The 20,734-nt window shown below is 51.6% G+C and overlaps 1 protein-coding gene across 2 annotated transcripts in view; it reads left to right on the top strand.

Moving 5' to 3' along the window:
• Window positions 1-20,734, top strand: part of IGF2BP2 (insulin like growth factor 2 mRNA binding protein 2) — a 135,470-nt gene that overhangs the window by 104,322 nt on the left and 10,414 nt on the right. Inside the window, exons 4-11 of one of the 2 annotated variants that reach the window (XM_069089365.1) lie at window positions 6,932-6,983; window positions 8,104-8,167; window positions 9,582-9,845; window positions 11,375-11,509; window positions 12,033-12,155; window positions 13,221-13,356; window positions 14,820-14,945; window positions 18,626-18,694. In XM_069089365.1, the coding sequence (XP_068945466.1) occupies window positions 6,932-6,983; window positions 8,104-8,167; window positions 9,582-9,845; window positions 11,375-11,509; window positions 12,033-12,155; window positions 13,221-13,356; window positions 14,820-14,945; window positions 18,626-18,694 (969 nt within the window). The remainder of the gene's footprint in view (window positions 1-6,931; window positions 6,984-8,103; window positions 8,168-9,581; window positions 9,846-11,374; window positions 11,510-12,032; window positions 12,156-13,220; window positions 13,357-14,819; window positions 14,946-18,625; window positions 18,695-20,734) is intronic. The other variant, XM_069089366.1, reaches the window with a different exon arrangement.

Raw genomic sequence — 20,734 nt, 5'->3', positions numbered from 1 at the left:
CCCCCCCCCCCGTCTCTCCTGGACTCTTTCTTTCTCTCTCCTCCCTCCTTTGTCTTTCTGCTTTTCCCTGTGTGTCTCTGTCTCTCCCCCTCCATCTCTATCTGTCTGTCTTTTGGGGGGGGGGAAGGCAGAGCAATTGGGGCTGTGACTTGCCCAAGGTCACACGGTTAGTAGGTGTGTCTGTGGGTGTAATTGAACTTAGGTTCTCCTGACTCCAGGGTCAGTGCTGTACTCACTGCACCACCTAGCCACACCACCCCCCTTTCTGTTACCCCACTCTCCTTCCTCCCTGTCTTTGTCTCTCTCTCTCCATCTGTCTCTGTTTCTCCCTCTCCCTCCCCTCTTGTCTTTCTCTCTTTCTCTCCCCCCTCTGTCTCCCTCTCCCTCTCCTCCCTCCCTCCTTCTCTCTCTCTCTCTGTCTCTCTCCTCCCTCCTTATCTTTGACTCTCTGTCCCTTCTGTGTGGCTCTCTCTGTCTTTCTCCCCCCCCCATCTCTCTCTCTTTCTCCCTCTCCTTCCCTCTCTTCCTCTCTTCTTTCTCTGCCTCTCCTTCCTCTCTTTCTCTTTCCCTCTCTCTCCCTCTCTCCCCCATCTCTCTCTCCCTCTCTCCCCCCTCCGTTTCTCTTTCTCTTACCCCACTCTCCTCTCTCCTTATCTTTGTCTCTCTGTCTCCCTCTGTGTGTGTCTCTTTCTGTCTGTTTCTCCCTCTTTCTCTGTCTCTCCCTCTCTCTGTCTCTCTCTGTGTATGTCTCTCTTTCTGTTTCTGTTTCTCCCTCTCTCTCTTCCCCATCTCTTTCTCTTTCTGTCTTTCTCCCTCTCTCTTTCTCCTTCCACTCGCCCTCTCTCCCTCCTTCTCCCCTCCCCATTCCTCTGTCTCTCCCTCCCCATTCTCTCCTGTCATACCCCTTTCTTTCTCCCTCCTTCCTCTCTTTCCTCCTTCACCTTCTGTCTCTTTTTTGTCCCTACCTGTCTTTCTTTCTCTTTCTGTCTCCCTCCCTTCCTTTTTCCTTTCCTCTCTCTCACCCCATCTCCCTTTCTTCCCTTCCTTCCTCTTCACCTCCAACGGTCTCTCCCTTTTTTTCTTCATCCATCCCTCTCTCTGTACCCCATTCTTCCCACTCATTCTCCTTCCCCTGTCTTGTTTCTCCCTCTTATTTTTCTCTTCTTTCTCTCCCTCTCTACCCCTCCCTCTTCCTCCCCCCCTTCTCTCCCTCCTCTCCCCTGGCCTCCCACTTTATTTCTTCCTCCCTCTTTCTCTCTCCCTCCCTTCTCTTTCTCTCCTCAGTCTCTGCTGGCTCCCTCCCTCTATCTCCCCCTCCCCCACTGTCCATTACTTTTTCTCTTTCCCCTTTATCTCACCCCTTCCCTGTCTCCCTTTCTCTTTTTCTTCTCTTCCTCTCCTCCTTTCTCCTTTCCCTGCTCTCTCTGCCTAACTCCCTCCCCTCTCACTTTTCTCCTCCTTTTCTCTCTTTCAATTCCCCTTAGTTTCTCCTCACATTCTTCCTTTAGTTTCTCCTCCTCTCTCTTCCACCCTCCCTTTTCTTTACCCCCCTCTCTCTATCTCCTGCCCTCTCTGTTTCTCTCCTTCTCTCTCCTTGTTTCCCCTTTCTTCTTCACTCACTCTGTCTTTCCTATCTCCATCTCTTTCTTCCTCTCTCCCCTCACCTCTCTCTCCTCTTTCCCTTCTCTTTCTTTTTCTCACTCTCTCCTTCCTTCCCTCCATCCTCTCTCTTATCCCTCTCTCCCCTTTGCTTCCTTCCTACCTTTCTCCTTCCCTCCTTCTCTTCTACTCCCTCTTCCCTTTCTCCAGCACTGAATCACTTTCTCTTTTTCTCCCTCTCTTCCTCCCCTCCCCTTCTCCTCTTTCTCCCCCTTTCCTCTCGCATCTCACTCTTTCCCCTTCTCCTTCCCTTCCTCACTATCTTTCTCCCCTCTCCTGCCTTTCTTATCTATTTCTCTGACCCTTTCTTTTCATTCTTTCTCTTCATCTCTCCCTCCATCCCCCCCCTCTGTTTCTCTCCTCCCTCTCTCTCCCCTCCTTCTGTCCCTGTCTCTGCCTCTCTCTCTTTCCTCTCTCTATGTTTCTCTTCTTCTCCCTCTTTTCTTTTCTCTGTCCCCTTTCCTTCCCTCCCCCTCTGTATCCCATTCTCTCTGCCCTTTTTCATCTCTATCTCTCCCCCTTCTTTCTCCCATCCTCTTTCCATCCCTCCCTCCCATTTTTCCTCTCACCCTTTCTCCATCCTTGCTCCCTTTCTTCCTCTTCCCTCTCCTTTTCTCTCTCCCTCCTCTCCCTCTCTCTTCTTTTCTTTCTCAGTGCTTCCTCCTTTCCTTTTTCCTCTCCGTCTCTCTCCCTTTCTCTTTCTCCATTGGTTCCTTTGCCTCACCCCTTCTGTTTCTTTCTCTTCCCCTCCCCCTTTTTCCCTTTCTCCCTCCCATTCTCTCTTCTCTTATTCCCTCCCTCTATTCCTTTCCCTCTTTCTCCATCCCTCCCTCCCCTCTCTCTCCCCTTCCCTGTCTCTTTTCTTCTCCTCTCTGTCTGTTTTCTATCCTGTCCTCTCTTTTTCTCTTCCTCCCTCTCTCTCTCTCCCCCTTTCAATTCTCTCCCTTCTTTTCCCTTTCTCTCCCATCTCTTGCTTTCTCTGTTTTCTTTTTCCTCTTTTCTCTACTTCCCCCCGCCATTCCTCCCTTTCCTCTTCTTCGCCTCATTCTATCTTCCACCCTTCTTCCCTTTCTCTTTCTTTCTCTGTCCCTCCCTCTCTCTCCTTAACTTTCACTTCCTCATTCTTTTGTATTCTTGGACTCTTTTACCCCCCCTCCCCCTTCCACTCCCTCTCCCTTCTCTGTCTCTCCCTATTCCTCCCTCCTTCTGGCCTCTTTTCTGCCTCCCTCTCTCCCTCCCCTATCTTTCCCTCTATTTTTCCACTCCTATCTCTGTCCCTCCCACTTTCTCTTGCCTCTCCTTCCCCCTCCCTCTCCCTCATTTCCCCTTTTGTCTTTCTTTCTCTCCCCCTCTCTATTCCTCCTTCTCTTTTGCCCCTCTCTACTCCCTCTCTGTCTCCTCCCTCTCCTCTTTTCTCCCTCCTCTTCTTCCCTTAATTCCACCCCCTTCTTTTTCCCTATGTCTCTCTTTTTCTTTGACTCTCCTCTTCCTCCTTTTTCTATCTGTTCCCCCTCCCTTCTTTACTCTTACTCTCTCCCTTCTCTCCTTCCCTATCTCCATCTTTCTGTCTTGCTATCTCTCTTTTTCTTCCTTCCCTCTCTTCTCTCTCCTTTCTCTTTTTTCTCTCTCCTCTCTTCCCCCCTCCCCCTTTCTTCCCTCTCTCTCTGTCTCATTTTCCCCGTCTTCCTCTTTCTCTCTCCTCCTGCCTCTCTCCTGGCTTACCTCTCTACCTTTCTTTCTCCCTCCCCCACTCTCTCTTTGTCCCTTTCTCTCTCTTCCTCCCCCTTCTCCCTCCCTATCTTTGTTTCTTTCCCATCTCTCTCCCCACTCTCTCCTTCCTAACCTCTCACCATCACATTTTTTCTCTGCCCTTCTCCCATCTGTCCTTTCTGTCCCTCTCTCTTTTCCTCCCTCCTGTTTATCTCCCTTCTTCTCTCTCCCCCTACCCCTTCTGTCCCTTTCTCATAGTCTGCCCTCCATGTTAGTTCCTCTCTCTCTTCTCTTCTTCCTTCATTCTCTCTTCACCTTTACTCCACCTGTCTCCTTCCCTAGCTCTGTTTCTCTCCCCTTCTCTTTCCTTCATGCCCTCTGTCCCTCCTTCTAGCTCTTTCTCTCTCCTCTTTCTTCCCTCCCTTCTTCTTCCTTTTCCTTTCTCCCATGCCTCCCCATCTCTCCCTTCTCCTACCTCTGACTCTCCTTTTTCTCCCCTACCTCTCTCCCTCACTCCTTTTTCTCTGTCTCTCAGTTTATTTCCCTCTCTCTGTTTCTGTCTCTCTTTCTCCATTCATACCTCCCTCACTCCCTCTCTCTTCTTCTCCTTCATCTCCTTTCTCCCCTACACTCTCTCCCTTCCCCTTCTCTATTCCTTGCTTTCTCTTTCCTCCCTCCCTCCCTTTCACTTCTCCCTCTCCCTTCTCTCTCTTCCTTTATCTACCTTTTATTTTTCCCTCCTCCCTCACCCTCTCTCCCCCTCTCTCATTGCTCCCCTTTCTTTCCCTCCTCCCTTCCTCTTTCTCCCACCTCTTTCTTCATCTCTCCCTCCCTCTTTGTCTCCCTTCCACCCTCTGACTCCTCTTTCTCTACCTCTTTCCCTTTCTCTCTATTCCCCCTCCCTCCTTTCTCTTCTCTTTCTCCCTTTCTCCTTCTCTCTCTTATCTTTCTCCTCTTTCTCTTTCCATTCTCTCCCTCTCACTCCCCCCTCCCTTGCCTGTGTATTCCTACTCTCTCCTTTTCTTTCAGTCTCTCATTTCCTTTCCTTCTCTCCTCTCTTTCCCTCCCTTCTTCTGTATCTCCAGTTTCTCCCCATATCTCTTCTCCCTCCCTTTATTCTCTATCTCCCATCTGTTGCTTCTTCTTTCTCTCTCCCCCTCTCTTTCCTCCTCCCTTTCCCTCTCTCCTCTCCATTTTTCCCTTCTCTCCTTTCCCTCCCCCCTCCTTCACTCTTTATTTCTCTTTCTCTGTCCTTCCCTCACTCTCTCTCCCTGTCTTCCTTCTTCTTTCTTTGTCTCTCCCTCCCTCCCACCTTCCCTACCCTCCACTCCTCCTTCTCTCCCTCTCTGTCTCCATCTCTATTTTTTTCTATTTCTCTCTCCCCTTCTCTAATCTCTCTGTCAATCCTTTTCTTTCTCTCTTTGTCTTTTTACTCCTATCTCATTCTCCCCTCCTCTTCCTCATCTTTCTACCCCTTTCTCCATCCCTCCTTCTGTCTCTTCCCTTCTTTCTCTTTTTCTCCATCCTTCCCTTTTTCCTCTCTGTTCCTTCCTCCTTTCTTTCTGTCTTTTTTATTCCCCCTTCCTTTCTTCTCGATCCTCCCTTTCTGTTGCCCCCTCTTTCCATTCCTTTCTTTGTCTCTGCTCTTTACCTCTCTGTCCCCCCTCCCATCCCTTTCTCCATCTTTCTGTCTCCTCCGTTTCCCTCTCCATCTCTCTTTGTCTCTCTGTCCCTCTTTTTATCCCTTTCTCCATCTCCCTTTCTCCCCCTCATCTCTCTCCTATTTCTCCTTATCTCTGTCCCTCCCCCAGCCCTTTCTCTGTCTCACCTCATCTCCTGTTGGTCTCTCTATCTCTGTCTTTCTCTTCTATCTTTGTCCCCCCTTCTCTATCCCTTTCTTTCTCTCTCCCCCTCCTCTCTTTCCTTCTTTCTGTCTCTCCTCCCCCACCATCCCTTTCTCTCTCTGTCTCTCTCTATTTCCTTTTTGGTCTCTCTTGATCTCTCTGTCCGTCTTTGTGTCTCCTCTGTGTGTTATGTCTCTCTGTCTTTGAGGTTGCAGGAAGCCCGCATTAGCTTGCTGGTAGGAAATGCTTCCTTTTAAGTAGCCCTGTGCCCCAGCAGGCCTGGCTGCCTTGGGAGCTCATGGGCTAGGGATCCTCCAAGAGAAGCTTGCTGAGCCTGACTGAGGTGTGCAGCCACGCCACGGTTCTCTCTGTGGAGGGAGTTTCCTCCTTCAGGAGCTCTCTGTGCCAGTGATCACAAGTGGTATCTCATCCAAGATAATGATCAAACCCTCTTGAAAGATCGTCTTTATTCCATCGAAGGGACTTAGATGGGACTTTTGTACCAGGTCCACATGTCACTGTTGCCACTTGGTGACTTGTTGGGTGGCCTTGGGCAAATCCTTTCTTCTCTGTGGGCCTCAGTTTCCTCACCTGTAAAATTCATAGGTTGAACTGGATAGCTTCCTGCCAGCTTTCACTCTGTGGTCCTGAGCTTTCTGATCCTCTGTTTTCTTACCAGTAAAGCATAGGGGTCAGATTAAAAGCTGATTCCTAGATCTGTGGTCTTGACCCTGACCCTTCTGCCACAGAGAACCCTCCTGCCATGTAGGTAAGGCACCTAGGAGCACGGCTTTGTGAATGTGCATGCGGGGGGAGCAGAGTCAGACTTGGAGCCCTCTGAATTAGGGCCCCTTAACCGCGGACAGCCAAGTTTCTTTGCCCTGTTTTGACTGACCTCCATTGCAAACAGATCTGATGTTTTCATTTAATTGCCGATTTCTGCCCTTAGTTTAGAGAAAGGATGTCAGGACAGCCTGTGGCAGGCGTGGCTCAGTACAGGCTGCAATCTGCACCATTGGAGGGAGCTTCCAAAAGGATGTAATGTTAATGGGAATTGAAGATGTTCACCCATTAATAGGCCTCATGTGGAGCCCAACAAGAGAAGCTAGATTAGGGGAGGCTTGTTTTTCAGGAAGGCTTTCACATGTTTTGTTACTTTGTAATTAGGCAGTGGGTCACCAGGGTTGTGATGCCCTCTGGCTCTGAAGGTTTTGCTTTGGGGCTCACTCATGGGAAGTGTTCCTGTGATTTGACCAGATGAGACTCTGGACAGCCATTAAGGAGCCCTTCCTCCCCTCCCTGCCCCAATTTTGAAAAACCCAGATATTGGTGCTTCTCTCTCTGGTAACTGTATGTATAGCTTTGATCAGACAGCTAGAAGCCCTGTCTGTTGTTTTGTGTCATTTTCTCTGAAGTTCATGGGCCTGACTTTTCCTCCTGAACTAAGTGTATTTATATATGTAATTAAAGTAAGACTGTTGACCTCTTTAAAGTTGTTTCCTTTTAGAAAAGCAGATCAAAGGACCTATACTAGCGGCTATCCTGGGTATGCTAGGGTGCTTGGTGTTAATTGTGAGTGTTAGGATTTAAGTGCCTTAAACCTCCTGACCTGGGGTGGGGGTGGGACACCAGGGCCTCCTCCCCCTTCCTCGGCTTGGCTTTTGGTCTTGTGTCACCTATACCCCCACCCTCCTAACATTTTGGATATTCTCTTTCAGGTATTGGATGGACTCTTGGCTCAGTATGGGACAGTAGAGAACGTGGAACAAGGTAATAAACCAAACGTGTGCTTTCATTCGTTTAAATTCTCTCCCACCCACCCTCCCCCACCACTTGAGAAGGCAAGCAGTATGATATCAGTTACACATGTGAAGTCGTGCAAACATAAAGCAGGAAACAGAAAGAGAATGAGAACATGATCGCTCAGTCCGCACTCCATTAGTTCTCTCTGGAGCTGGATAGCGTTTTTCAGCATGGGTGCTTTGGAATTGGCTTGTCCCAAGTAGCCGAGTCTGTTGCAGTTGCTCACTGTTACAATGTTGCTGTTACTGTATACATTGTTGTGGTTCTGCATCAGACGGGTGAGTCTTCCCAGGCTTTTCTGAGCTCATCCCCTTGTCCTTCCCTAGGCATGTTAGCAGTATTCCATCACAGTCATATGCCACAACTTGTTAAGTCATTTCTCAATGGATGGTCATCCCCTTAAAGAAGAATGAAATTCAAACAGTAGCATTCTAAACGCACGTGGAAGTCACAGGCCGGATATCTGACGAGTTTGCTTAAGTCTTAAACCGCCTGACCCGGGTGTTTTGGGTTTTTTTTACCAACTTGTCAAAGCCCTTTTGGTCTCAGCTTGCCAACTTGGATTCAGGATTTGCTCACCTGCTCTTGAAGCTGCTTCTGATACTTAGACCCCAGAGCAAAATAAGGCTGATCATTAAGCATTTCTTAAGAGGGCAGCCAGGATGGGCAGAGGCCTGATGGCCACAGCACATAAGGGTGGGTAGGAGGCACCAAGCGCGTTCAGGAGAAGACTCAGGAAGGGCTCACACATGGGAGGAGGCTTAGGCTTGGTCCACTTGGCCCCACAGGACAGATCCAGTAGCACTGAGTAGATGGGCTTGATGTCAGGTGGACTTGAGGGTTGGAGGGTGACTCGCTGGCCCCTGAGGTCCTTCATCACTGAGCTTCTCTGTTGCTCAGCCAATATGAGACTTTTTCAAGGTGACCTCCCCCTGCCTCAAGCTGGCCAGAGCTGCCGGCCCTCTTAAACACTTGCTCAGAGTCACACTGATTTGGGCATTTGGCCTCTTTCCCGTGACCTGGGGAGGGCCTGGCTGTCACCTCTGCTGCCTTTGAAGCTCATGGATCCTTTTTGCTTTTTCCATAGTCAACACGGACACGGAGGCTGCAGTGGTCAATGTCACCTATGCCACCCGAGAAGAGGCCCGAGGGTGAGTGCGCTGGGCCAGTTACAGTTGTACTTTGTGCTGGTTTAATCTTTGAAATGCACATTGTTTTTTGTTTCCAGGACTTTTCAAGAGATAAGTGCCCATAAACCCAGGGAATTCAGTGGCCCTCCAGGGCACAGTGCTAATAATGTTGGTAGACCATCTTCCCTCATAGAAGTGGGGGTTATGGAGAAGTACTCCAGTTTAGCCCCGTGGGACTGGTCTGCAGCCTGCAAACAGACATTGAAGATCTCTGAGCCCACTGAGCTAGGGGCTGCTGGGAACAGGACCTAGCCCTGCGGATGGCCCACATCCAGGCCAGTTGTGACCGCTGGGCCCTGGCCAGGGCTCCTCACTGGGGCACGCAGTGGGGTTTCTTTTTCCAAGAGCATAGCCTAAAATGATTCCCAGGCCTGCAGGAGATTGACTTAGGAGCCTCAGTCTTCAGGCCAACCCTCGGGGGCCATTCTAGTCCAGCCCCCTCACAGGGAAACTGAGGCTCAGGCCATTGAAGTGCTTTACTCAGGGTTATATGAGCAGGACACTTCATCTCTTCTGACGCACTTTGAAAGATGAGGGTGTTTGAAAGTGAATAGATGTTGTCATCTCATTGTCCCCATTCTGCAGAAGAAACTGTTTCAGGTGGTGTGTGGAGCGAGCCTGGTAGCTCTCTTCTCATACTGCTGCCTATTTGAGGACAGGGACTTCGTGTCTGTGACTCTGGTGCCTAGCACAGTGCCGTGTACTAGCCCACACTTGTGACTTCATTGCTGGGGGAGCATCTGATGAGGCCATTCTGCTGTATCTGAGGCCTCGAGAGTGGCCTGCCCAGGGTTGCACCACCAGGGTGTCTCAGAGGCAACACTTGAATGCAGGCCTGCCTTACTCACTTACTTACACTGCCATGGGCTCAGCACTGCTTCTTTTGCACCAGTGGAATTGCTTCCCCCTCTGCTGAGGGGCACCTGGTGGCTGTGATTCCACAGGATGTCCGGTTCCCATTTTCTAACTTACATGAGGGATGATGAAAACTAAGCATACAATTAGAAATGCAAAAATCCCCCCATACACACCCCCAAGCCATCTCTCTCTCTCTCTCTCTCTCTCTCACACACACACACACACCAATCACAATACATCAACACACCCCAGTCACACACAAACACACCTCCCACACACCCCCCCAATACACACCCCCTACCAAACAATCACACACACACACATGCCCTCTCAATCGCACATGTACCAGCATAGCTGTCTCACACACACCAATCATATACATACACCCCTCCATCACACACACATGCCCACATGCTTCCTGAGGCCTGATCCCAGGGCCACCTTAGAGCGAGGGCTGGGCTCCACACAGAACAATCCCATCCTGTTATAACCTGTGCTCCCTTCTCCTGCCCTGCAGAGCCGTTGAGAAGCTCAGTGGTCATCAGTTTGAGAGCTACTCGTTCAGGATTTCCTACATCCCTGATGAAGATGGCAGCGCCCCTCCGAGATCCCGCCGCGGGGACTCCTCTTCCAGGGAGCATGGCCACTCCCCAGGAGGATCAGCCCAGTCTAAGCAGCTGGACTTCCCATTGCGGATCCTTGTCCCTACCCAGTTTGTTGGCGCCATCATAGGAAAGGAAGGCTTGACCATTAAGAACCTTACGAAGCAAACCCAGTCTAAGTAAGTGCCCTCTGACCCCCTGGCTATCCTGGGGAATGCCGTGCCAGCTTTCTATCTGGGGGTGGGCAAGGCATGGACTAGCTGGGGCAGGTTTCTTGAGCTTATGGTCCGTGTTAATGGGACCATGAGAGCCCAGTGTCAGGTGTGGGTGTCTTAGGCGAGCTCAGTGGCAGGTCATCGGCTCTATAAAATGAGGGGCATGGACAGATGGCTGCCTCCAACATGCCTCCCAGCTTCAGATCTCTCATCCAGTGCCCAGTCTGGATTGGCAGCACTGAGGGCTCAAGGGCAGCCATTGAGTGGAGGATGTCCTGGCCGTGAACTTGACCTCCTGCATGGACTCAAGGCTGTAGGAGTCCAGTCTCTTGTTAGGGAGCTGAAGCCTTTGTAGGCACAGGGTTGCAGCTGATGGGATCCCTCAGTCTGCTGCTTATCTGAAACCAAAGGGTTAAGCATCAGGTTTGGAAAGAGTTCTAAACTTGAAGTGGCAGGAGTGTGAATCCTGACTCTGAGGCCTGCATACCATGTGACCGAAGCCCCAGAGCCTCTGAGGTCCCTTCTACTCAATTAAGCGGCTTCTGTGTGCCAGGGCACGGGCGTTTTGGAGCTCGGTGTAATCTGGAGCCAGTGCGCTCCATCCGGGAAGCCTCAGTTTCTTGATTTGTAAAAGGAGGAAGTGGGACCAGATTATTTGAAGGGGCCTTGCAGCTTTGTGGTCCCATGAATACCAAGATCCCATTTGTTTCCTGACTGCATTAGCAAAGATTCCCTGAGGGCACCACCTCCCCCAGGGGCTGACTTGGTGGCCTGGAAGAGCCTAAGCCTGGGCAGTTTCTCACTCACCGAGGTGGGTGTGGGGGATGCAGATCATGAGAGGGACAGGTGTTAAGCAGCCATGAGCCCTAGAGTGAAGTAAACTTGTTCACTCTCTCCCTCCTCCCTCCCTTCCTTCCTCTCTCTTCCTTTCTTGCTCCCTCCCTTCCTCCCTCCCCTCCTTCCTTCTTCCCTCTTTCCTCCCTCTCCCATCCTTCCTCCCTCCCTCCCTCTTGCTTTCTTTTCTTGCTCCCTTCTTCCCTCCCTCTTTCCTCTCTCCCATCCTTCCTTCCCCCCTCTTCTCTTCCCTCCCTCCCTCTTCGTTTCCTTCTTTTTTTCTTCCTCCCTCCCTTTCACTTTCTCATTGATTCCTTCACTTGGCTGAGTGATACAGGGCAGAGGAAACGGAGGGTAGGACCAGCTGGTGCTTTTCCTTTTGTCTTCCTAGCACATCACAGGGACTGGCAGGCTCGAGGGTGGCCTTTGTGGTGGCCAGTGACTCCCTGTACATGGGGTGGGTGTGATGTGGTTGTCCCCCTCCCTTTGGTGAGGAGCCCACTTTGCCGGAGTGTTCTGTTTCTCTGTTCCTGGCTTGGTAGAAGTCGGTCAGGATTGGTGCACCCTCTTATGACCCGCTAAGCCAGCCAGCAGCTCCTGTAGCTGCTGCTGATGGTGTGGGGGGTGTGTGTGTATGTTTTCTCACTCTCTGGCTGCAGGGTAGACATCCACAGGAAGGAGAATGCAGGGGCATCTGAGAAGCCCGTGACCATCCATGCCAGCCCCGAGGGTGCCAGTGAAGCTTGTCGAATGATCCTTGAAATCATGCAGAAGGAAGCAGATGAGACCAAGACGTAAGTTAGATACCCCAGAGTATCTTGTCTTTGTCATAGTGAAACTCTTAAGATGCTGACCGGAGCACTAGCCTGACAGCCAAAGGATCTGGGTTCAAATCCTGGCCCTTCCACTCGAAATCTTTATGACCCTGGGCCTCAGTTTCCCCATATGTAAAATGAGGGGGTTGGCCTAGATGACCTCTAAGGTCCCTGTCTAGAACTATTGTACGAGAGTCGGAGAAAACGTGGGGCACTAGGCTCATTAGAGCTTGAAAGGACTCTTGAGCCCAACCCCCTTCATTTCTTAGATGGAGAAACTGAGTCCCAGGAGGTTCAGGGACTTGTCCCAGGTCATCCAGGGACAGTGGCCATGCACATCCCCTGGGCCTGAGTCACCACAGCGCAGGGATTTTCTCAGAGCTCATGGGACAGCTTCTCTTCAGAAACAAGTCACACAGAGTGGGTCTGGGGGCCCTGTTCTCATCCGGGGCCCCGCTCAATCTCAAGGCCATGGCATTGAAGGGCCTTCGCTTTCTTTCAGAGCGGAGGAAGTTCCTCTGAAGATTCTGGCCCACAATAGTTTGGTTGGGAGACTGATTGGAAAAGAAGGGCGAAACCTGAAGAAAATTGAGCAGGGCACAGGGACCAAGATCACCATCTCTCCGTAAGTTGCCCCCAGATGCCCCTTGACTTCAGACTTGGGTTCCCTCTCCAGCTTTCCTCTCCACAGGCATCTGTGAAGGCCCTTCTGTGTGCCTCCCACTGCGGTGCTCACAAACAGGGTCGTCCCTGCTCCCCAGAACTTCCCTTCCATTGGGGCTTAGGAGGGTACACCAAGTATTGGGATCAGTGAGTGTGAGGTTATCTGGGGAAGGAGCAAACACTTGTAGGGCTGGGGGGTGTAGTGACTCAGGAAAAGTCTTGCCAGAGGAAGGAGGTCACCCCTGGGCACAATCTTCAACAGCCGGGAATTCTGAGGCGGGGTCGGGGGGAGGCGAGAACACATTCCAGGCATGGGGGGTACCAAGTGCACAGACATGGTGGTGGGAGATGACGTATCAAGTTTTGGGAGAAGGCCAGTTTGATAGGAACATAGGAAGGGCAGCCAAAGACAGCAGTACACTGCCTGGAGTCCGGAAGACCGGAGTTCAAATGTGGCCTCAAATGCTTATGCCTGGCTGTGTGACCCTGTTTGCCTCAGTTTCCTCATTTGTCAAGTGAACTGGAGAAGAAAGTAGTAAACCACTCTAGTATCTTTGCCAAGAAAACCCCACATGGGGTCACGGAGAGTCAGACACAATTGAAAGGACTGAGCAGCAATGGCCACGACAAAGAATACATGCAAGGGAACACTGGGTTAAGTCAGGAAAGAGGAGTGGAGGCCAGGTTGTAGGAGGCTTGAAATGCCCAGCTGAGCAGTTAATCCTGGAGGTAATAGGGAGCCATCAAGGGTTCTAGAGCACGAAGTGGTCAGACCTGAACATTAGGTCAGTCTGGAAGCTGAGGAAGTGAGACAGGAGTTCGAACTCACCCGACGACCTTGTCCTCAGCATGGAGGGAGCCAGTGGAGGGGAGCCCTGGGGCTGTGTGGGGCCATCTACCCCACGCCATCCTGTGGCCCCCGTGCTGTGCTGCCTGTGGCCACAGGGCTTTCCTCCCCCGCTTCAGGTCAGATCGATTTGGGTTCTGGGGAAAGCCTGAGGTTTTTCTTTCCTTCATAATCTCGCAGTCTGCAGGACTTGACCATTTACAACCCAGAGAGAACCATCACGGTCAAAGGTACGATCGAGGCCTGCTCCTCCGCTGAGGTGGAGATCATGAGGAAATTGCGCGAGGCCTACGAAAACGACATGGCGACAGTGAACGTAAGTGCCCTGTGGGGCCGTGCCTGCACCCAGCTCTCCAGGGAGTCTGGTCAGGACGCTGGCCTGAGGAGAGCTTAGCCAAGATGTGGTGTCCGAGCACAGCACCTGCCTTCCAGCCCCTCTGTCCTCTGCCCTCCTCAGGCTGCCCTTGTAGGACTCCGTGCTTTGGGAGGGAGGTCAAGAGAAGAACCATTCACAGACAGGGGGCAGGCCAATGGCCGTGCCACAGAGGAAGGAGGAGGTGTTTAGTGTGGAGAAGAGATTGAGGGGAAGATACCATTCCACTACTGAAGTTCTGGCTGTCCAGTAAAAGAGAGGGGGCAAATCAGGAGTGGTGGATGAAGCGAGTTTTGGTTGTACATTGTATGGAAATATTCCAAAATATTAAGATTTAAGTTACCTCATGAGGTGATGAGTTCTTCAGGCAGAGTTGAGGTGACTTAAATCAGGGTTTCTTAACCTTGTTTCTGTGTCCTGGACTCATTTGGCTGTCAGGCTAGGACTAGGCTGTCAGGCCCAAGGACCCAAGCTTCTTCCCTCCCTTCTTCCTTCTCTTCTCCCTCACTCCTTTCCTTCCTTTCTTTGATTCATATTCTAAATACGGGGTGACTAGGTAGCACAGTGAATAGAGCACCAGCCCTGGAGTCAGTTCAAATCTGGCCTCAGACACTTAACACTTACTAGCCGTGTGACCTTGGGCAAGTCACTTAACCCCAATTGCCCTGCCTTCCCCCCTCCAAAAAGAAAAAAACAAACATTTCTAAATACGTACCACAAAATACATAGGATTCCAAAGGAAACCAATTAGATTGAAATTCAGCAGTAAAAATGTTTTTAAAAACCAATGTCTGGGCCGTGCCGTAAGAGGATATTACCAGGGTGCCCCTCTAGGCACACGTTAGCCCAGTGGACTTTTGAGGTCCTTCCTGCCCTTGAGACTGATTCCCAGCCCTTTGGGGACAGAATAAATGGAACTCTGAAGTCAGGAGGAAGGCTCCGGCACCTTTCTGGCCCTTGTAGAACAATGGGGGCAGCAGAGGCTTTATAGATGTTACTGGCTTCCTGAGCTGCCCCTACCAGCCAAAGCAGGGGAGGGACTTGGTATTTAAACAGCGCCTACTATGTGCCAGGCACTGGACTGAGCCCTGTTTTACAAACATTGTCACATTTGATCCAGTTTGGGGGCCCAAGGACCTGGCTTCTAGTCCTTAGTCTGCCTCGTGGGACCTGTGTGGTCTTAGGCCGGTGGCTTTCTCTCCATTTCCTTCTCCATAAAATGAAGGGGGTTACATTAGCAGCCCCCTGTCCTCACCTGGGTGACAGTGAGCTGAGGACAGCGGGCACTCGGTGGGGGAGGCTGCGGTCCCCTCTGCTTGCAGGTCTGTTCTTTCTGTTCATGAGGAAACTGAGATGGTTTTTGTCTTCTTCTCTCTCCTTTCTTTCTTCTCTGTCTCGGCTCCCAGCAACAAGGCACCCTGATCCCAGGACTGAACCTCAGTGCCCTTGGCATCTTTTCGACAGGTCTGTCCATGCTCCCTTCTGCGGCTGGGCCCCGGGGAGCTGCCGCCGCCTCCTACAACGCGTTTGCTGTAAGTGACTTTGAGGCTGGACCCAGCTTTTCTCTGTTTGTTGGGGGGGGTATGGAGGGGGCCATGTCTGCACCCCTCCTCTGGCATGGATGCCAAGAGTATACCCGAGGACTCTCAGCAGACCCTCCTCGAGCTGTCCGGGTGTTTCTCACCCCCCATGGACAGATTTCGGAGAGGTTCTCGGAAAATTCCCTAGAATAGGCCTCCAGAAACAAAGGTGGTGCCTAGCGCCATGGAGAGAAGCCAAGGCTATGGCCAGAGTGCTCGGGCGGTATTCCTGGCTCACAGACTGGGGAGCTGCATGACCCTGGCCAAGTCACTTCAATCCTCTGTGTCTCAGTTAGAAATTAGTTGATCCTCTGATTCCAGATGGAGGAAGGGAAGGAAATAAGCATTAATATAGTACCAGCTGTATGCCATGCCCTTTACAAATCTGGTCTCATTTGATCCTCACAACAACCCTGGGACAAAGGTCTTGTTCTTGTACCCATTTTGCAGTTGAGGAAACTGAGGCAAACTGAAGTTAAATGACTTGCCCAGGCTCCCATAGGCAGTAAGCATATGAGGCCAGATTTGAATTTGGATCTTCCTGACTTCAGACTGGGTGCTCTAACCACTGCACTGCCTAGCAGGGTATGAGTGTGACCTTAACCTGTTTGCCTCAATTTCCTCTAAATCTTTGCCTTTCAGAATCTTGACTTGCTTTCAAGGCTTACCTTCAGGTGCCCTCTCCTCTGGGCAGCCCTCCCTGATCACCATAACCTCCTCATAAGTCTGGGGACTGCTTTGGCTGCTCCTTCCTTTGCCTCATGTTGCCCTAAGCCTGGCCCTCGGTACCCCCCACCACGGTGCTTCTCTCTGTATCAGTTTGACTCCCTCTAATCTGATGCCTTCAGTTTACTCCTGTTACTGGGTGAGAATGCTCCTGTGGTCTGGCATCTGACCTGTTTCTTCCCCTCAAACTTGATCAGAGATCAATGCTTGGGCTATCATCTGAGGTGCATGGCTTCCTGGGCATTCAGGCAGTCCCGTAGGCACAGGCGGCTGGACTGCGGGAGAGCTGCCTGTCCCCCAGGGGCCTTTGGGGAGCCATTGCCTGGGTTCTCAGCCTCTGTCAGCCACAGGTCACTGACGCTATGTTGAAGGAGAAGGCAGTTTGCTGTTCGTGGGTGTGTTTCTCTGCCTCAGTTGCTGGGTTCTTCCTGGCCCAGCTCAGCAGGGAGAAGGCTTCTCTTTGGCTTTGTGCCCAGTGTGTTTCCTCAGCTCTCTGCTCCCCCATCTGCAGGTGCCTCAGCTGAAGTCTCTGGGTTTTCTTCTTTGTTTCCTCCTGTGTTTCTCGTCTCTGTCTCTTAGAATGTAAGCTTGAGAGCAGGGCCTAGTTCACTTGACTCTGTTTGCCCAGTGCCCGGTAGGTGCTGGGTATTAATCGATTGTTTGATGTCCTTCCTTTACACTCTTGACATCCCTGTATGACAGTGTCGAGCCCTGACTTTGATGTCAGAGGAACTGGGTTTTCTTCCCTGGGCCTCAGTTTCCTCCTTTGTCAAACAAAGGATTGCATGAGAAGTCCTTCAAGCTTGAAATCTCTGCTCTGTAAACTTGATGGGCTCACAGAAGGAGGAAACACTCCACGTGTGCGTGGGTCCATAGCAGCCCCTTGGCTGGACCCCAGCTTGGTGTCATTTTAAAAGATGAAAACATGCCAAGCCGCCTTCTCCCTCTGGAGATGGAAGAAAGGAGGAGGTGCCTGCTTGTCCACAGAGTGTAAGGGGCTGAGGGACAGCAGGCTAGCTGGACTGAGGGCCAGGGACGGTGGGAACATTGGGTCATTTCCCAACCATCCATCCAATACCAGCTGTGTGCAAGGGGCTGGAGCCCCCACCCTCTGCCCAGAGGGAGAGACCATGTACACAAACCTACACAAAGTAGATAGAAAGTCATTTCAGGAAGGGGTGGAGGGGTGAGTGTAAGCCCAGTGTAAAAGGGCCCCCCACCAGCTGAGCCCTGAAGGACTCTGGAGAGGCGCCAGGCAGGGGAGCATATCCTGCCACGTGGGAGATATTAACTGGATTGTAGAATATGTGAACAGGGAGATCATGTGCAGTAATCCTGGCACGCTGGGCCAGAGCCAAGCAGAGGAATGTGGATTTGGTCCGAGGGGCAGTAAGGAGACGTTGAAGCCTCTTGAGGAGGTCAGTGGCATAGTCGTTAGACTATTGCTGCCTTAGAAATCTCAATATGAGTCATGGGTGACCCCAGATTCAGAGTTCTTTCCCTGCTGCACCATGTCGCCTGTAGGCGTCAAGTAGTAATGGAGAGCAGCTGGAAGGCAGAGGCCCAAGATCACCCTGGGAGAAAAGATTTTCCTTCCTCATCATGCCCCGAGGTCATAATAATTGGAAAAATTTCTGATCCCTCCCCAGCTAGGGGCTCAGTCTGGCCTGTAGGTCTTGACGATTCTTTGGTCAGGAGCTGCCAGAACCTTCGACACCATACACAAGAAGCTGGGGCTGGGAAGTCTATCCACCATCCCTTAGTTGCAGGGAGCCTCCAGGCCTGTCTTCAGCATCCAAGGACCAGAGTCCACTGCCCTCTCCTGCTGTCTTGGCCCAGAGATCCCTTTCCTTGACTAGGCCACCTCCCTAAAAGGGAGCATCAGAGTAGCAGCATTGCAGGCTGACAAAACCACCCTGGGGCCTTGGGAATATATTGTAATGGATATTTTTAAATTCTGGATTTAACAAACCCCCCTTCCCCCAAAAAGGGGAAACATTTCCATGCTGTGAAGTTGTGTGTCTGATTCTGTACGGCTCGCTTTTTTACAAAGTGATATGTAATCGATTCCACTTGTAATTTCAAAGCTGCCCTGCTTGTCTGTTTCCTTCGAGTTTCTTTCTGTACATGTAAAAATCTTCCAAGGACTTACTTTTGTTTCTTTTCCTTTGGAGGGGGGTGAGGGGCATCTGTGTTGCTAGCTCCCCTCTCCCTCCCCCAGTTTAGAAAAAGAAAGTCCTAATCCAAGCTGGGTGTGACTGTGCATGCTGTCAGGAGGCTGGGGGCTCTGTTCCTCCAGGCCTCGGGGATTGCTCGTGTTTGGACTTGTAGCCAATCTAACTTGTACTAAATCTAAGCTGTCCGCCTCCGGGCAAGCCCTGGGGATGGCCCAGCCAAGCATGGGCTGGAGTTGGGGTGTCATAGGGGAAGGGGGGGCGCCGCAACCATGGATAGAAATTTGAGACCCACAGGGCCAAGCGTTCTCACTTGCCAGAAGAATTGGGCGCGAGGGAAGAGGCAGAGGGTCAGACATCCAGGCAGCTGTGGGCGGAGAAATCTGTCAGGGCGTGGGCGCTGGCTTATCAATGACGCACCCCCCCAAACAGTTTTTTCCGTCCACCTGCTGTACTCAGAATACTCTCTGCGGATGCTCCAACCTCTTCAGCGTCCGCGAGAGCCACGCCCCATCGTGCATTAGGCACGGGCTTCACCGTTAGAAGGGGTGATGGAGAGAAGCGGACACCCCCGGCGTGGAAAGAGGAAGCACTCTGGAAAGGCTGGCAGCGAGAAGGCGTGCCGGTGGTGGAGGAGGGCTCCAGCGGGCACGCACGCGGGCTGGTGTGCATCCTGCAGCGGGCTCCCCTTCCCAGGCACCTCCCAGTAACGGTTCTGTTCTCTCCCGCCAGAGTCACTCTGCATACCTCTCGGGCCTGTACGGAGCCCCCCAGATCGGCGTATTCCCACATCAGCACCCTGTGAGTCACCCTCCCCTCTCCCTGTGCGCCTCTTGGCCTTTTTCTTTCTTTCTCTGAAAATAGAGGCTCATGTTTTCCAGTGCTTTTAACATTGCAAAGAACTGTGTATTGCTTATTATGGAGAGGCAGCATGGAGTGCTGTACAGGGCATGAGACTTCAGCATAAGAAATCCTTGGTTCAAATCCTGCTGCGTTGGGTACATGTGAGCTGGGAGATCTTGGGTAGGCCACTTAATCCTCTCTGAGTCTGAGCTTCATCTGTAAAATGAAGGGGATTGGATTCGATGGTGGCAGAGCTCCTTTCTGGCTCCAGAGCTGTGACCCCAAGATCTCCCTGGTCCTTACCACAGTGGGTGGAGCAGAGCACAGAAGGATCAGTGGCTAGGGAGTCCCAGGATTCAGATTCAAATCCTTGTTCCACTGGTCAAGTAGCCAGGTCACTCTGGGTGAATGGCTTCCTCTCTCTGGGCCCCATTTCCTCCTCTGTAAAATGAGAGAGCTGGACCTTTGCAGGACTAAAGCATCATCCTGTGACCAGTCCTGTAGAGGGCCCCTTAGGAAGCATCTCCAATCTGTGGAGGGTGGAAATGAGCGCGCCATGGTTACAAAGCGAGTTGTTAAAGGCAGTATTTTATTTGTTAACAACAATGCTAATAACTCACATTTATGAGGTACTTTACGGTCTATGAAGCACTTTATATATCTTTTCTCATTTGATCCTTTGGAAAGTAGATGCTACTATCCCCATTTGATGGATGGGGAAACCAAGGCTGGCTCTGAGTCTTATTGCTTTGGCTCCAAGATGGCTGGCAGTTCTTGGGGCGCTAGCATTTTTGGTAACAGTCCCTGGTCAGAGAGATGGCTGGACATTTAGATCTCATGTCCTGGCTTTACTCATTCGTGCTCAGTCTCCTTGCTGGGGGGAAATCCCTGAAAATCAGCTGCCGCTCTCAGCTTGTTGGCTGCCTTGGAATCTGGGTTTGGTTGAAAACCTGTCTTCCCTAGCAAGAACACAGAACAAGGTGAGCCACAGGGCAGCAGTGTTGACCAAACTGTCCATATCCATCCATGGAGCCTTGGGAGAGCCTGCCGGCCACTCTGGAGGCCTTCCTCTGGTGCTGTCAATGGTTGGGAGCCAGCCTTGGAGCCAACAAGGCCTGGGTTCCAGTCCCAACCCTGGCACATCATGGCTGTGTGATCCTGGATGGGGAACTCCTGAGTCATTGCGTCTAGGCAAGTCTCTAAGGCCTGCGGTGTGAAAGGGAGTTTCCTTGTCTGGGAGTTCCTGGTAATGATGAGATCCCAGGTCTAGACAAGGTTGTCTCCCGATTTTGTGTCAACCAGTGTGGACAGCTTGGGCTGGCGGCTGCTTGGTATCTCTGCCTCTCTCCCAATGCTCCTTACCATTTGCAGACTGGTCTGAGAGCAGCAGAGATCTCCCTTTCCTCTGCTGGAAGGAGAATATAGTGGTAAAGCCTTCCCACTGGGGAGGGTTAGGAGGCCTGGCTGCTGACTCCAGTCCCTCTTCCCCTCTTCCCATCCCATTCTGTAACTCTTTGTCTCTTGGGAGCCCACTGAGACCCTCCATCCCTCCCTCCTCCTCTCCTTTCTTCTCTCCACATCAGCTGAGCAGGGGCTCCCGACTCTGCTGTCAGACCTCCCAGGGCACAAGCAGCGCAGGGGCTGGCTGTGGCCACAGGATTCTGCAAGGACTGGTCTGGCTGCTCCTTAAACCTTCTAGTTCACTTCTAGTCCTGAAGACTAGTCCTCTGGTATCTAACATCCCTCCGCCACATGGTCCAGAGAGGACAGGAGCACTGGCTGTGGAGTCAGGGGATCTGGGTTCAAATCTCCCACCTCATGTTAGCTAGTTGCCTATGTGACCCTTGGTTTTCCCCTTGTCTAAAATGGGCCCGGGAAGTGGGAGGATAGAAGGTGGTGGCCTCGGAGGCCCCTTCTCACTCCAGAGCTCAGGCTTTATGAGACTTCTCCAAGCATCAGCTCAGGCAGCCGGACTAGACAGCCTCCCTTGTGTGGCCT

This window comes from Petaurus breviceps, unplaced genomic scaffold, assembly GCF_028583685.1.
Source record: "Petaurus breviceps papuanus isolate PSGF00001 unplaced genomic scaffold, PetGlider_PUasm1.0 186, whole genome shotgun sequence".
In the NCBI taxonomy this organism is placed as follows: Eukaryota; Metazoa; Chordata; class Mammalia; order Diprotodontia; family Petauridae; genus Petaurus; species Petaurus breviceps.
The sequence above is the reverse complement of the archived record's forward strand: the minus strand, read 5'-3'. Positions and strand labels throughout refer to the sequence as shown.